Source organism: Muntiacus reevesi, chromosome 5, assembly GCF_963930625.1.
Source record: "Muntiacus reevesi chromosome 5, mMunRee1.1, whole genome shotgun sequence".
NCBI lineage: Eukaryota > Metazoa > Chordata > Mammalia > Artiodactyla > Cervidae > Muntiacus > Muntiacus reevesi.
In genome coordinates this window covers 33530138-33547734 of record NC_089253.1, presented here as the reverse complement: position 1 = coordinate 33547734, position 17597 = coordinate 33530138, and the positions used below count along the sequence as shown (strand labels likewise).

Genomic DNA, 17597 nt, shown 5'->3' with positions numbered 1-17597 from the left:
AGCTTAGAAATTGGGATCCTTCAGATGGTCAGCAAATCAAGTGTTCAGTCATTAACTCATCAAGTTTCTTTCTCTTCTGGAAGTTTCAATTTAGCTTTTATAATGATACAGCCATAAATCACAATGATATGTCTTAGAAGTTTCAGATCTCAGAGGCTGGGGACATTCCCCAGCCCTGGCTACATCCACCTTCACACTGCTTCTACCTGAAGCTCCATGTGGATTTAAGTCTAAAAATGATGAATTGATGCTTGCTTTATGCAAGGAGCTGTATTGGAGACAGCAGAAAATAAAATGATGAGCAAGGCTCTTGTGCAGTGTCTTCCAGTATAATCATGTATAGTCAAGGGAAAAAATGACACATGTTATGTAAACCAGCTTATTTTAATACTGTGGAGGAAGCTACATGGTCTCCAGGATGGAGAGGCAGTGCCCTTGGACATGGCCTAGAAGACCTCCTGGAAGGGTGCTGGCTCAGCCAGGCCTTGAACGATTCCAGTCAGTCTAGACAGTTGGAGAAAGGTGCTGGGGATCAAAATCAGAAGCAAGGGCTTGGGGCTCAGGAAACAAAGTCCGGCGTATGCTTGTTAATGAGCATTCCTGGTTGGGTGGGGCTTAGAGATGGATGGCAAGTCAGTTTTCAGGAGAAGGAGGGAAAATGGCAAAGAACAGCTGTCTGCAGACACCCCCGTTTCTGGAGGAGAAAATCCAGCATAACCAGGAGTGAGTGATGAATAGTTCCAGAAGAGAGAAGACAAGTGCAGAAAGTTCCAACCAGTCTTATTTTTGTGTGAGGGTTGCATTGGGGTCTTAGCCTCGTCTGGGAAGTAAGGGTGATGGTCAGCTTGCCTGGGGTCTCCTGCAGGCCAGGTGACACCGTGTCTTGGGGTATCATGGGTTCTGGAAAGACACTTGGGGGTGGCTCAGAGGTGTGCTTATTGAAGGAGGAACATTGACGTGAAGACACCTATGAGAATCGGACAGAGAGGCCAGGCAAACTTGAAGCACTAGTGTGTCAGAACCAATGTTGGTAGAACTGAAATGATACGTGTTAATGGCATGGTTTTGAGGTTGTTGTAAACATGTAGCTAGTTGGGGAAATGGTTCCCTTGAACAACTGTTATAATTCCATCCTATAAATATTTGTTGTATTTTTACTATGAAAATACATAGTAAAAGTGTTTGTGGCTCAGTTGTGTCCAACTCTTTGCAACCCCATGAACTATGGGCAGGCAGGCTCCTTTGTCCATGGAATTCTTCAGGCAAGAACACTAGAATGGGTTGCCATTCCCTTCTTCAGGGTATCTCCTAACCCAGGGATCAAACCTATGTCTCCTGCATTGCAGGTAGATTCCTTACCATCTGAGCCACCTTCCCAGGCTCTCCAACATTGCCTTTAAATAGGAGGAAATAGAAGGTGAAGTCAAGGTGAGATGTTTCTCTCATGCGTAATGTGATCCATCTAGTTCCTCCTCATTAACTATAGCCCCTGCGTTTCTGTCCCTGGGTTATTCTGCCCACTCTCCTTTGAAGACAACAAAGAAATACTTCAGCAAAATTTTAATTTTCCTTCTGCCTGTTTCGTCTCCACAGTATCTCCCAAAATTGTGGAGATTTCTTCAGATATCTCCATTAACGAAGGCAACAACATCAGCCTCACCTGCATAGCAACGGGTAGACCGGAGCCCACGGTTACCTGGAGACACATCTCCCCCAAAGGTAAGAGAAGCGGCTTGGTCCATCATGTCATGCGAGGAAGTGGGAGAATCGTTGGCTCTGGCAGGAGGTTATGGTGCTGGTGGCTTGGTCACAAGGATCCCACATTCTTGGTGGTCTGGTAACAATATACTCGTAGCTCTGCAGAGAATATCGGTGTTCTTAATGCAAGATGGGCATAACCGCGAAGATTCCAGAAATCACACTGGGGGATTGATGCAACCCCTGGGAGATTAACCTCCCTTGTTTCTGGGTGAAATGGTGGTAGGATGTCCTGGCTGACTTCTCTGGTCACATTGGATGGTAGAGTGCTCAGTTTGGTATTGGTGGCATTGTTCAGCTAGCTCTGGTAGGAGAGAAAACACAGACACACAATGATGGATGAGAGCTTGGCATGGCCATGTTCCTAAAAGGAACATTTCCAGGTCTGTACTGCTTCAACATTGCCAAGGGTCTGGTCGCTAGGCCTTCAGTCCTTGTGTGGTTTTGTTGTCCTTCTGCTCTGATTAATCCTAGATAACAAATACCACTTAATGTGTGACCAAATTGCAAAACTCACTTTGTCTAAATGTCTAGATGTTTTGTAGACCAGGCTAAGTCTTGTTTTGTGCTTGCATAGATTGAACCTGAAACTTTAACAATTTAAAGCAAGATGCCATTTATTAAGGGCTTCGCCAGTGGCTCGGCAGTGAAGAATTCACCTGCAATGCAGGAGATGCAGGAGACTAGGGTTCAATCCCTGGGTCGGGAAGATCCCCTGGACGAGGGCATGGCTACCCACTCCAGTATTCTTGCCTGGAGAATCCCATGGACAGAGAAACCTGGCAGGCTACAATCCATTGGGTCACAAAGAGTCGGACATAACTTAAGTGACTGAGCATGGGCATCATTTATTATAAAACTAGCTTTTATGCAATGTACATTACATGGTTTCATTTGTTCTTAAATATCAACTGAGTGTTTGGGGATATAGTGATAAGCCAGAACAGGCAAGTCTCTGCTCTCATGGGCTCACATCCCTATGATACAAATAACCAGTATTATTAATAATGATAATAAGTGGTGATAAGGATGGGAAAATAGAGCAGTGGGATACGTTGATAGAAGGACAAGAGGTTTGGTCAGGAAAGGCGTTTGACATGGTGACGTTTGAGCCGAGACCTGAATAAAAATCCTTAAATTTCATTGCTTGTATATGGCTAGCCTAAAATACGTTTATGTAAGTATGTAGGTATATATGAGTGTGTTTGTAGGTAGGCATGTGTGTATGTAAGTGGACTGTTGACTCAATGAAGGTTTAAGATTCTAAAGGACAGACACCCACTATTGTAAAATAGACAAACAAGGGCCTACTATAAAGCGAAAGGAACTGTACTTAATATCTTGTGATAACCTATAATGGAAAAGAATCTGAGATATATATATATATATATATATATATATATATATATATATGTCCTCTACTGAAGTTATGGGGGTGACCTTTCACGCCAGCACCGTAGTTGGTCACAGAATTTGGGCTGTGACCCCAGGCCAGGTATCTCTCCTCCTGCTGGAGCTGAGGACTGTCTGGTCCACCCCGGGGCACGTGTCCTCTGTTCCTGAAGAAGGCGGGGCATCACAGGGTCTGCTACACCTGGGATTCAATACAATGAGTTGAAGAAGGCCGCATGGGCCCCAGATAGCAAATTCCCTCTCTTGGGGTGACAAGTCTCCCTAAGGACATTTTCACAGAAGGGGTGAGATTTTCAATGTGTTTGACTGAAACCCTGAGAACTCTCCGTAGCCACCATACTTGAAGGCACCACTGTGAGCGAGGGAATCAGAGAGATGCTTACGTTTCTGCCCGTCTCTCAACTGGAACTGACCTTACAGGTGGACTGGCCCACAATCTGGGAAGAGGTTCCACTGTGCATGAGATCGCTAGTGATGAAAAGTGGTCCTGGGGCACATCCCAGGGAAGGGTGTCCAGGTGGACAGACTTCCTGGTTCAAGGTGCGCACCATTCATCCCTGCAAATGTCGGGTCCTCGCTCCCGCTGGACGCTGGGACAGTCCGTGCCTTTAGAATCCACAGAGCATTCATCATCTCAGCATCATGGACTTTGCTTCTGTCAGGAGGCACCTCGCCCTCCATCCTGCAAGTCCCCCTCTGACTCCTGTTTGATGTCTTTTCTCATCCCTCCTCTGACTCTGCAGCTCTCTGTCCTTTTCTGGGTTCCTTTTCTGCCTTTCCTTTTCTTTCCTTTCTTCCCTTCTCCTCCGTATGTCTCCTCTTTTTGTCCTGCCCTTTCATGCTTTCTCTTTTTGTTCTCTGCTTTCCCCTCTCTCACAGCCTCCTACACGTTCCCCTTCCATCTCATTTCATCCCACATTGTCATCTCCTTTTCTCTCTCTTCCCCTCATAATCACTTTTGTCTCCCCGCTGCGTTGGCACCCTCTCCGATCTTCCTGCTGAGGTTCGCACCGCTGTGCGCTAGCATCCTTCCCCCGGCCATCCAGCTGCCTCATTTCCCCAGGGGACTTTACCTGAGCCCTGGCCAGAGGCATCCATTTTCCTGGGGTTTTAGCTGCTATGGAAACAGAAGATGGATCAAGATGGAGAGGAGCAGGATAATCAGAATCTACCTGTGGATCAGAGTAATTTAGATGCGCAGCTTTTCCCAGATCCCTGGTCGGGATTAGCTACCCAGAATCAAGCTGACAAGAGACATGCCACGTGGTAACTAATCACCTCGGGGCTCAAGGGGTGCTGCTTTCTCAGTGACTGATTATTTGGAGATGAGAGCTGTCATTGGGCTGCGGCCGAGCCCGAACTCAAGCTGGAGACCCTTAGCGACCAGAGCTTCATCTCACCCCACTAAGTGTCTGCAAAATGCAGCTTATTTTACATACATGTGGACAGGATGGGGGTTCCTTGGAAGAAAAGATGCCCTGCACCTGAGCAAAGGCTCCAAAGACAGAGCCTCTTTCACCCCTGGTGCCACTCTGTGTGGGCAGGTCATGACTCAATCAAGGGCATTGTTATTATACACCCATTAAAGCCCTGAAGGAGGGTGGACCTGGGCCGGACACGATGGGCAACCTTGATGGCTTCACTACATCTTCTTTCCTGCACGATCTGTTTGTTCTGCACATTTCTGAAAACTCCTAGTTTCCTTTATCACAACTCATATGGTGCTCCCTGCAATAAGCTGACATTGGTTTATAACATTATATAAGTTCCATACATAAAAGATTATATTTTGACTTCTGTGTACACTGCAGTGAGCTCACCACCAAAAGGCTGGCTTCCATCCATCTCCATACAGTTGACTCCCTGCTCCCATTTCACTACTATCTGCCCCCCACCGCACCCCACTTCCCCTCCAGTAACCTTTATTCTGTTCTCTGTATCTATGTGTTTTGGTTTAGTTTGTGTGTGTGTGTGTGTGTGTGTATATATATATATATATATATATTCCCCATATAACTGAGATCATATGATATTTGTCTTTCTCTCTCTCACTTATTTCACTTAACATAAGGTCCCAGCTTTCACTGCCTTTATGTGGAAACAAAATAAAGAAGTGTTAACCACCATTGTGTATTAGTGGCTTATGTATGCAGATATACCGAAGCTGGGAGTGATCTCATGGTGGGGAGAGGGTGGCAGGGTTTTTCTCAGAAGGTGTCTGCTTGGCACATTACATCAGAAGGCAAAAAGTGTCAGTTGTCCCTTTCCAGAATAGAGAGAAAGTAAGACTTCTCAGGCCACCTCTTGACATTGCCGTAGAATGTGAGAAGTAACATTTCACCTGTTAGTACTGGTTGTATGTCTTTTTGGCTCCCTTCATGAACTTAGAGCTCCCAGGAGTTCAAGCAGAAGGTGTAGTAGCTTTATAGAGATATACCCGCCCTCACTGTACATACCTGTTTTGAAGGGTCCAGGTGTTGCCTTGGTCTTTTCAGGACAAAAAGCCCATCTCACTTTCTCCTACAGAAATGCCACCCGGAACTACATAAATGTTGCAATGGCCCCTTGCCGAATCCCCTGTTTTAACTTGCTGCTCCAGGCACTGAAGGACCAGCAGTGGTCCCCAGAGTCCCTCAGACACAGCCCCCACTTGTGATTCTGTGTCTTGTCTTCTCTTTGCCTTCTCGAGATGTTCAAGAATTTACCTTAGCACAGCCCTTTCTTAACCAAAAGAATACCTTTAATGCTGTCTATTCCTCTGAGGCTTCTAAGTAAACAGATATCCCATCTCTTCCAGTATGTCCTAAGAGATGCTTTTTAAGACCTCACAATTCATAGGAAAGTATTCTCAAAGCCCAGTTTGAGAATACTGAACTGTCTCCAGCTTCTGCTGGACTGTCAGAGCTTTAGAGAGGAAGCTAAGATTTCTGTATTTCCACCTCCCTGGGAGCCCTCCATGAAGCCCATTTGAAGGCTGAGTCCAGCTACTGTACCTATGGGGTCTGGGCTCACTGACCATCCTAAACAAAGCAGTCCTTCTGGGTATACCTACCTCAGCCTTTATCCCATCAAATACGACACTGAAAATGACTATGTCACCAAGGCTATTGGGAGGAAGCTTGCAACTTGGGTATTGCCAGGGGGCTCAGGAGGGTCCAGAGATCAGTCCACAGAGATGTCCAGATTCTGGCTCATGAGTTCTTTGAGACCAGGGCCTGTGTCTCTCTTTTCTCAGATCTTCCACCTCCTAACTCAATACCCAGCACCCAGAAAGCATCTAAGAAATATGTGATTCCATAAACAACCTTTGTGCTTGCTGGTACCCCCAAGAGCATGACCATTCTCCTACCTAATTCAAAGATTCCATCTGCATCCTTGAGGAATTCTCTTCCACTTTGATACTGTGATCCATATCTGGTGTGTTTCCTGCTGAGACGCTGCTGGTGAGTCTCCAGGAGATTTTCTCTGGTCTTTTTCTCAGGAGATTTTCTCAAGTCTTTCTGGAAGTCCCTCTGGTGGGGCAGCTGCTGTGGCAGCTGGATGTCTCCTCGAAGGAGTGACTCTTTTTTGAGTTCTCTTTTGCAAGGACTGAGCTGGCTCCCAAACATCTTTGGAGGTGGATCTTGGGTGGGCTGCCTCCTGCCCTCATCACTGCCTCACTGCAGTCACTTTTGCAATGTCTGTTTCTCTGACATGTAATTCACCAGGGCCCTTCCGGGCACCTGAGCTTTTGCACACTTGGTCATCATCCCAACTCACCTGTGCCTAAACCCACGACCACTTCCAATGGTTTCGTAAATCAACCCTGGATGTTCCCAAAGAGAATGAATTCAGTACTCCATGAAAATGTACTGTTCCTCGTGGGTTAAATAATAATAATAATAATACAAAGAAAGAAATCAGTAGAACAAAAAGGAAATATTATTTAAGACTTCTCCCCCATCCCTCAGTGTGTGAACTGAGTTGGCGTAGAGGTGGAATGTTTCTTCTTGCAGCCCCACAAAGACCCCAGGGGTGCAGGGGGGCAGAGTTAGAGGCAGACTCTCCATCCATTGAGCCGCACACCAAGCCCATCTCTTCCCACATTGCAGGGCGGATGCTTCTGCAAGCGTTCCACACCCTCACCTGTGGGGGTGGGCAACCTGCCTCCGCTGCCCAGCCCCTTCCCCCACCTCCCTGAGCTCCCCTACTGGACTTGAGGACCCAGGGGGCGGTCAGCTGTCCAGGCGCATCCTTGTTTCTCAGGGCCTTCCAAGGCACCAGCTGGTGAGGACAGGGTGACCCGCGGATGGGAGGTCTTCTCCAATGTTCTGAGCCCTCCCTGGCCCGCCCCCCACCACCAGGCCCTCCCCTGGCCCCGTGCCCACTCGTTTCCCATTTGTCAGCGTTGACAGGCCTCCCTCCCCAGCCGAGCAGGACACGGATGTACTAATTGGCGTTGCAGGTATCACAGCTTGAGTTCAACCAAAGCTGGCAGGTGCCGCAACTCTGGTGACAGCTCTGCGGAAGGGTGTCAGGAGGGGAGCTCCGGCGTGCCAGCGACTGACGCGGCACCCTGGCAGTAATGAGCAGCCTGTCAGCACCCGCGTCAGGGGCCCCACGTGGCACAGGGATCATTAGGACGGCCAACAAGAAAAGAAGTCTCCGGCAAAGAGGCGCCGGGGATGGGAGGGGAGGAGGACAAAGCGGGACTAAAGGCTTCACCTCGCCCACCGATGTTCACCACCCCGAAGGAGGGGGCCGGAAAAAAAAAAAAAGACGCAGGAAAGACAAAGATCTTCATGAAAGGTCTCTATCTACGCCCACCCTGGACAACTCCGTGGAAACTTGTTCTGGTGGCTGCCCTGAAATTAGTGGTACAGGTGATACATCTTTTCTGCCCTAAGCCGGGTGGGGGTGTGGGGGGCGCGGACCTCAATGAATGAATCATCTCTCCAGTCACGGCCAGGTGTGTGAAGCCAGGGATTAGCCTCCGTTCCCGAGAAACAGGGGCCTGGGCCCTGGGCATCTGTGTTCTTTGGCTCTGTGTCAGGGAGGCTTCTGGCAAGGGGGCCTGCTGAGCTGTGAGGGGCCCGCGTGTCTTCTGCTGGAAGGCTGGAATGGGGGCGAGGCAGTGAGCAGAAGGCTTCTTCCCTGAGGTGTTGCTTCCCACAGGTGCGCCGGGGTGATGAGCAGTGTGTCTGCTCTCTCCATCTGCTTCCTGAGGACAGGTGAGAATGGTCCAGCCGCTCCTTTTTTCTGAGCCGTGCGCAATGTCTGGCCCTTGTCTGAGGCTCTGACCACCTGCCGTGACTCCTTGTCCTGGCTGGAGGTGACCTGCCCGAAATGGGTGTCTTTGAAAGCAGGTCCAGCTGCATTTGCGTTCCCTTTGACAGCTGAGGGTCTGGGTCCCGCTGGGGCAGCGAGAAGCCTCTCTGAAGATGCGCTCCTTTCTTGGGATTTTGTTCCTGCTTCTCGGCACGGCACCTGGAACTTCCAGGATCTGGTCATAGACCCCAGGGGCCCCCTCGGCTCATGCTGTGGGTCACACTGGGGCTTGAGGTGCACCTCCTCCTAGGACTCACCCTGCTGTCCTTACACATCTCCCTGCCACTTCCCGATCGAGTCCTACTCTTTTCTTAAGACCAGCCTCAAATGCTACCTGTTTGAGAGCCTCTGGTGACTTTCCTCTGGCAGAGCATCTCGGTCCTTCCTCCCAAGACCCCACAGCACTCTGCATGGTGGCGATGCTCGCCATTGCCCCAGGGCTCTGGAGGACTCCCCGACCCCGTGTCCATGGGATTGGGGAGCAGCGGCAAGTCTCCTGCGGTTGTTTTACCTCCAGTGCTGAGCGCAGGACCTGACAGTAACCGGCACTGTAGGGGATCATGGAAGGACCAAGTGTCCATAGTGCAGATGGAGTATGTTTCTTCCCTTTTAAAGTTGAGCCTGGTGCATAAGGAAAGGGTAAGATCCAGGAATGTCGTATCTGCATCATCACGTCTCACAAACCAATCAAAGGAGTTCCTGTAAGAAATGCCTCTCCCCCCTCCCCTCCCTGCCCACCCCCCACCCCCCTGCCCGGGAACCGGCTCCCTAGCAGACCCAGAATTGAGCCTCAGACACTTCATCTGCAGAATAGAGCTGACCAGGCCCTGCCAAGGTGGAAGTGGCTTGACAATCATGCTTCCCAATGCAGGGTGCCCAGCTGACAACCTACAGCAGGCGCCTAACCCTGGTGGCTTCCATCGCCCAGGCCAGCCCTTCCTCTCCTCTCCCACCCAGAAGACAAGAACGAAAAGGAGGAAATTAAAATTCCTTACTCTGAAAGGTTAAGTTCTTACAAAAGGACTCAAGCTCAGTCAATTGCCAGAAAGGATAGATCGTCAAAGGTGCTTCCTCAGCACCTCCCATGATTTTCTAATTAACGTAGGTGCTTGATTAAAATTCCCAGAGTATCCCAAGTAGCCATCCCAGGAGGGAACACATAATTGCTATTGCAAAAGATATTACAGCACTCATTGATGGCGGGAGAAAAAAATAATTGCATCATAATGGAAAGTGGTGGATCTCCTGTCCCGCGGAGCAGGGGTGCATACGGTATTAGGTCCAACCTGTACAGAGAAAGCAGTTCGTTATGATGGAGATAAACCAGCAGTCCATCCTCAGGTATGGGGCGAAGCGATCCACAAACTTGTTAAGTAAATGGTTTAAACACAGATCAAGGTGGCAAAGAAGGAAGTGGAGAGAGACATTTATAGATCACTCTCTTAACTCTGTAATTTTCTTTAACTGTAACATTATGGCTACATAGATACATTTAGGGTAAAATTTGCCAATGTCAATAAGGGTTTTGTAAGTTTAATATTTATGATCTGGTTTAAAGTAATATTAGAGCTGTGCAGCTTCCTACTTCAAAGAAGAGGGAAATCATAAAAAGACTAGTGGGGAAATTAATGAGTTCAATGTGGCTCAATTGAGAACATATGAAATCAAGCCTCCGTCTGGAAACCGAGGGCAGGAGTGCACACCACAGACGCTGTTTGTGGTTTTACCCAATTATTTTAAAACCCTTGAAAAATGTTGTAGAATGAGACGTCGGCTGAATGCAGGCACTGCTAACAGCATCCTCCCCCACGCTCTCCTGAGTCTTGGGCTATTTATGCGGGTACTTGGTGACCGTTACCATGCAGAACTGTTTTGATGAAACGAAAAAGGAAACAGAAAAGCAGAGAGATTGTATTGTCTTCCCCACAGATGCTAAGCCGCCCTGGCTCAGTTATTACAAAGGTCGGTTAAAACGGCAGCCCCTCTAGGCCAGGAGACCCCATCTCTGAGGGGCACACCTGACAGGCAGCTCTTTGGGGGATACAGAAGGGCCTCCGCAGGGCATCACCCTCCACTACAGCCATGAAACCTCCTCTCCAAGGAATCCCCGTAGACCAGATGAGGGCTTCAGGAATCCCATCGCCAGGACTAACCAGGAGCTGCCAGAAGAGCTTGGAGACGTTTGCAATCAGATTGTCCTGGCCACGAGGACTTTGCTCTGATGCTTTGACTTTACACTTGCTTTTCCATCCTGCGTCTTATCTTGACTTGTGATGACTGCCTTTTCCTTAAAGTCTGAATGACAGGGTCTCTATTATCCAAAAACAGTAACTAAGACTCTGAGGATATTAAAAAATGTGCTATCCACTCTTCTAAACATGCAGCATAGTCGTATGAATTCTCAACAGCAGTGTGAGGCAAGTCCTCTGATGAGCCGCTTTACTGATGAGGGAGCTGAGGCTTAGGACACAGACAAGTGGGTCAGGACACAGGGCTCCAAGTGGCGGAGATGAACCCCCCCCCCCCCCACGGCCGCAACGTCTCCAGAAGGCATGTGCTTAATGCCCTCCTGGGTGACCCTGGACCAGCTGCATGGGCGTCCCCTGGGTCATACCCCAGACCTCAGATGGGATGCAGAAATCTGCATTTTGGTAAATCCCTGGAGAATTGTGGTGCATACTTGAGAGCCACCGCTGTGTGCTGTTTGCTCTAAGCTGGGCACTCTGCTTAACAAAACTTAATATCACTTAACTCCTACAGACGCCCTTATAAGTAGGTGTCGTTTCCATTTTGGCAATGAAGAAATAGAGAGCTGATAGGAAAATTGACCCACAGATATTATAAAGGTGAAGTTCAAATCCAAACCTTTTTGACTCCATGATTCATGTTCTTTTTAAAAATCTTTTTAATTTTTTTAATGAAGTGTTGGTTTTCTGCTGTATAGCAACATGAATCAGTCACAATTATACATATATCCCCTCCCTCTTGAGCCTCCCTCCCTTCCCCCCATTCCACCCCTTTAGGTCATCACAGACTGCCAGACTAGGCTCCCTGTGTTATACTTCTCACCAGCTATCTACTTTACACATGGCAGTGTTTATATGTTGATGCTATTTTCTCCATTCGTCATATTCTCTGCCTCCTCCACTGTGTCCACAAGTCCGTTGTCTACATCTGCATCTCCATCCTTTGCTGCAAATAGGATCATCAGTCCTGTTTTTCTAGATTCCAAGTACATGTGTTAATATACGATGTTTGTTTTTCTCCAAGATTCATTTTCTTTTCCCCGTGTTGCTTCTGACCCATGGCTTCTCCATCTCTGGGACATGCCCACTCTCTTTCATGCCTCCTTCCTGCCCAGAGTCTGTGGTTCTTGGGTTTCCAGGTGTCCACAGTCTTCCTACAAGTTCAGCCATACTCTTGTCTAGACCCTGGGCTCCAGGCTGGGCTCCGTGCTGGGCCAGGACGCTCCACCCTCCCCAGACTCTCAGGCTCCTTCCAGTGGATCTTTGCAGCATCACCTCCGAGGGCTGCGGACGCAGCCCCAGCACGTGCGGCGACCACTCATTTCTCACGGGAGGTATCGTCCTGCCCAGAGCCGCTTCTGTGAGCTTCAGGCTCTCTTCCCTCCCCCGCTGCCCGGACCATGGAGCACGCGTGGCAGTGCGGCAGCTGCTCCCTGACTCAATATATTTCTTCCTCATGTTAAATACTATCATTCACTCGCACAATGGTATGTCTTCGGCTTTGATTGTTATTATTAGGTTGTTTTACACTTTAACGGCTTTAGATATGAAAAGAAATTGCTGGATGCCAGGCTATGTTTTTCATTATCTGACTCCATTCAGTGTCGCTCCGTGTCCTTGTGGCATTTGGCACACTTCATCTTCCTAGGGGTGTAAAATGCCTTTCCTGCTGGAACCAGGACAGTGAGAGAGCAATGAGCAGAATACCAATTCCTATTCTTCCAGATCCAGGGGCCAGCCTCCCTTGGGGCTGGGCTGCACACGCTCTCCAGATGTCCCACGCTTGCCTGGGCATTTGGGGTCAGGACTAGGTAACCCTTCTTCGCCTAAGAGCGCCATCCTACCCTTTACTTTAACAGAGGATGATTCTTCTACATTAACCCTCCCCCCCAGCCCCCAAAGCAAATCGCTCTTCTCTTCTCTTAGCAAGAGTTAAAAGGAATGACATTGGGCTTAATCACTATTTGGACAGATCTGGATTCCTGTTTAATGGGTCTGCAGCCCAGGAGGCCTCATGCTCCTTCCTAATGCCCCGCATCACTGCTTTGCCCTTTACGGGATGGTTCACCAGGGTCACAGTGGTTGACGATATTCAACCAGTCATCTGCGTGATCGAGAAAGACGGATGGCTTCTTCCCTCCATTGATTTATTTCCTCTGTCGCCCATCATCTCCAAAAAGGATTAAAGCAGAGAAGGTGACATGGATTTTTGTGCCCAGAAAAACTTCTGAACAAAACAATCCTGGTTGTTTCCACACTGATTCAACTATTTACTCAATAATTGCTGTTGAGCACCTCCTTCCCTGCAGCTGTCTCAGGCCGTGCAGATCCATGGCAGGACAAAGCAGATGGAATCCCTGGTCTCACAGAGCTTGTATTCTATTAGGAGAGACAGAAAGTAAATCCAAGGATAAGTGAACCTGGGAGTGTATGATATTGTAATTACTGTGAAAAAAATTCACCGAGATAAGAGGCAGAGAGATTGTCAAGCATCAGTTTGGGGTTTGCAGCCTTCCATAGAGTAGATATGGATGAACTTATTAAGAAGATACCCTATAGAAGTTAGGGGAGGAGGTATTTGGAACTTTGCTGGCAGGGCTAGCTGTTGAGTTCCAGGCCCTCCATCACGACATATCCAGGATGCTCCAGAATCGTCATGGAGACCACCCGGCTATGGAAGACTTACTCAGTACCTGCTCGCCTCTCAATGGACTCTAAGCTTTAGGAGGGCGAGGAGCCTGCTTCTCCTTGTTTCCCACCATGCACCAGTGCACAGCGTGCTGCCCATTCAATCTGACAGTCGGTAAATATTTGTTGAGTGAGTGAGTGAGTAGAATAGGCATGGGCTTGGACTTCCCTGTAGTCCAGTGGTTAACACTCTGCACTCCCAATGCAGGGTCCTTGGGTTCGATCCCTGGTCAAGGAACTAGAAAATCCTGCATGTGGCAGCTAAGACTTGACACAGCCAAATTAATACATAATTTAAAAAAATAAAAAGGTAAACATCGACTTGCAGGGTGAGTAGTTGTGCAAGTATGCTAGAATGTTACAAGGTTCAAGTCAGAAATGATGGTCCTTTCATCGGTGACTTCAGGTTCCATAGAATGACATGTTTGGGCCCATAACAGTGGTAGCAAAGGGCTGAGATGAGGGACAGGTCCATGGGGAAGCAGGATCCAGGTAGCTGGTGGCACGAGTATCTGACAGATCACCAAAGGGAATACTGAAATCAGTCCAGGTAGTGGCCCAGGAGAGTGACAAGTAGGGTTGCGATCCAGGAGTGAAAGCTCTCGAAGCATCATGGGGAGTTTGGGACATCAGTCCTTGGCAGCAGGAAGTGGGGAGGGTATAGATGCAACATTGTCAGAGGTAAGAGCTTGAAGATCAAGTTTGTCAATAAGAACATAAAAGAGGAAAGATTTTCAAGTTACCTTGGTGGGTGAGGAAGATCATCACCCCAACCTCTGATGCTGAAACCAACAGTTTCTTGAGGACTTCCCAGGAGGTGTCAACCTCAGGAAATACCTGGGTTTCGGTTAATAAAGCCTTTCTGGGGGGTGCTCATCCCAGAACCTGAGGTCTGGGGCAGCGTTTTGCTTAGGAAGTGGGTGTTCCAGAAGCAGAGCCATCAGACATGGAAGGTGGGGGGACGTGAGGGATGAGACCTGCAGAGCATCGAAGGTAGGGAGGTGATTCCTCCCTGCATGCCCCCACCCAAGAAAGGGGTGTGAGGCTGATGGGGTTTAGCCCCCGTGGTCACCAAGGGAAGACAGGAAAGCACATTTCACAGGCTTCAGCTGCAGCCTCCATCTTTTTTTCTTCCTGAGCCTTCAGGTGGGTAGTGACAGTAGGTAGTTGCTGGCAAGACCAAGCCTTCTTGTAGGCTTCAAGGCCTACAAGGAAGCCAAGGAACCCAGGAACCCATGGCCCCTGCATTGGGAGTGCAGAGTGTTAACCACTGGACCACAGTGGAGTTCAAACCCATGCGTATTTTACTCACTCACTCATTCAACAATTCTTGATCGACTGTCTGAGATTGAATGGACAGCATGCTATGCACTGATGTGCATGTGGTAAGCAGGAGAGGCAGGCTCCTCGCCCTCCTAAAGCTTAGAGATCATTGAGATGCGAGCAGGTACTGAAGCCTCTGTAGCCTCTTCAGAGTGAAGAGGCTGACCTTCAGGAAGCTACTGAAAGGTCAAGGTCAAGGATCATGAGATGGCATGAGTGGAGGATAAATATGGAATGTGGAGATATGTAGGGAACCAAATTGCCAGAACTAGTCACGGGTTTGATGTAGGTATTAAGCTGAGAAAGACCCCCACATTTCTGATTTGACCTCCTTTATTGCCCATTTCTTTATAGCTGAGATTCCCATGAGTTCTCTCACGTGGCTTCATTGTTGTTGTTGTTCAGTCACTAAGTTGTGTCCGACTCTTTTCAACCCCATGGACTGCAGCACACCATGCTCCTCTGTCCTCCACTATCTCCCGGAATTTGCTCAGATTTATGTCCGTTGAGTCAGTGATACTGTCTAACCATCTCAGCCTCTGCTGCTCCCTTCTTTTTTGCCTTCACTCTTTCCCAACATCAGCGTCTTTTCCAGTGAGTTGGCTCTTCGTATCAGGTGGCCAAAGTGTCAGAGCTTCAGCTTTAACCCCAGTCCTTCCAATGAATATTCAGGGTTTATTTCCTTTAGGATTGACCAGTTTGAACTCCTTGCAGTCCAAGGGACTCTCAGGAGCCTTCTCTAGCACCATAATTCAAAATCATCAGTTCTTCACGGCTCAGCCTTCTTTATGGTCCAACTCTCAATATCCGTACATGACTACTGGAAAAGCCATAGCTTTGACTATATGGACCTTTGTTGGCAAATATGACTCATGTGGCTAGGTAGGATATCAGGAAACAGCTGGTACCTGATTTATTTCTGCCTGTTGATCCATGTGGGTTAGTTCCCTTTTCTCCCAAAGTGATCGTTGCAACCCAGGCTTATTTATTTATTTATTTATCTTTAGAGAATCAGGAATTATTAGACTGAACAGAAATGATAAAGTACAACAGAGATATGATAAATAGGCAGAAATGAATCATCTTTTATTCATCAGATATTTTTTGAGTACTGAATACATGACAGTGTGTGGCAGTGAACACAGCATTCAGAGCCCCTGCCCCGTGGGACTGCAGTGTGGGAGTGGGGAATAGTCAATAAATAAATATGTGAGCTGATGTCAGGGAGACAGTACTGTGGAGAAAAAGAAGACAGAGGCAAGCGAAAAATGATAGTGGTGCTCCTTTGGTTAGAGTGTTGAGAGAAAGCCTGAGCACACACTGATGCTGAAACTTGGCCTCTGTGCACTGATGCGAAATTGAATCTCAGAGACAGAGGTTGGGATGAAGTAGAGAAGAAGAGCTTTATTGTTCTGCTAGCCAAGGGGGCCACAGGAGTCTAATACTCTCCAAACTGGGTGTCCCAACCCTAGGTTGGGGGGAGGAATTTGGTGAGGGGTTTGATAGCAGAGCTTCATGGGCAGCCTTGCTGATGAGAATCAAGGTATTTGCAGGACCTGAATTCCTTCAATCCAGAGGTCATCTGGCCTCAGGTGGTCTCATACTGTGCCTTTCTCTCTGTAATGAAGAATGCTTCCTCAAGGAGTTAGCATCTCCCATTTGTTGGTGGTTTTAGTCGTGCAGACCAACTCAGAGATACTGTTCTGTGTGTCCCTGGAGGGGGAACTGGGATCCTACTCCAAGGCTGCACTATCTTGACTGCTCCTTCCCTGTCTCCGTATTCCCCTCCCTTCCCAGATTAGCAAGTGTTTGAACCTACCCTTTGGAACTCAAGGAAGATGGGGGGGGGGGGGGCGGCGCTGAATGAAGCCTATTTCCTGCAAACAAAAAAAAAGAGGGACACAGAAAGGCTTTTGCCCCGTAAGAGCCCCCCACTGGGTCCTACTGGGTTTCAAGACTTTGGGAGCTGAGTGAAGTGAGGCAGTGAATAGGTCAGAGGAAGAAGGGGTGTTCCAGGCAGAGGGACCTGCAAGTTCCAAGGCCCTGAGCTGCACAGACCTTTGGTATCTGAGAGGAACAACCAGAATATAGATGCAAGAAAGTGACATGGATGCTGTGAAGAGAGCCAAGAGTCAGGTCATGTACTGCTTCGAAAACCAAGTTTAAAACTTTGGCATTTATCCCAGCAAGTGTCAAGCAGGATCATGAACTGATTGAATAAATGTTGTTAAAGGGTTACATTTACTTCTTGAAAGGAAAGACTGGGGTAAAGGGGCAGGGCTGTAAGGGTGGCAGCTATGGTACCAGCTAGGATGCTGTTGCTTAAGTCCCTGACAAAGTGATGAAGGTTGGGCTGTGCTGGTGTTGTCAAAGATGGGAAGACTTTATCTAATCTGGGATGTATTCTGCAAGCTGACAAGGTTTGCTGACTTCTTAGATAGGGTTTTTGAGAACGAGTTAGGAATCAAGGAGTATTCTAAGATTTGTGACCTGTACTAGCTGGTGGCTACTTCTATCAATTCCTGCCATGAGGAACTCCACAAGGAGCAGGCGTGCAGAGGAAAAAGGAGCTTGGCACTTTAGGTATGCACATGGAAATGCCGAGTAGATAGCTGACTCTGCAAGGGTCAGGTACTGGAAAAATAAATCCAGGCGTCATCAGCATGCAGATGGTGTGCAGAGCCACATGTCTGGCCATCACCACCTATTGGGTGAAGGTGGACAGAGGAGAGAAGTGTGGACAGTGCCCTGGGGTATTCCAGAATTGTGGTGTTAGAAGAGGAGTATCTAGCGAAGGCAATTGTGAGGAAGTGGGTGGAGAGTGGTGAAGGAAACCTGAAAGTTAGGTGCAGACAATGCCTT

The 17597-nt window shown here is 48.3% G+C and overlaps 1 protein-coding gene across 3 annotated transcripts in view; it reads left to right on the top strand.

Moving 5' to 3' along the window:
• Positions 1–17597, top strand: part of NTM (neurotrimin) — a 917634-nt gene that overhangs the window by 794141 nt on the left and 105896 nt on the right. For all 3 annotated transcript variants that reach the window (XM_065936484.1, XM_065936486.1, XM_065936485.1), the window contains one exon: positions 1594–1719. In XM_065936484.1, coding sequence (XP_065792556.1) covers positions 1594–1719 — 126 coding nt within the window. The remainder of the gene's footprint in view (positions 1–1593; positions 1720–17597) is intronic.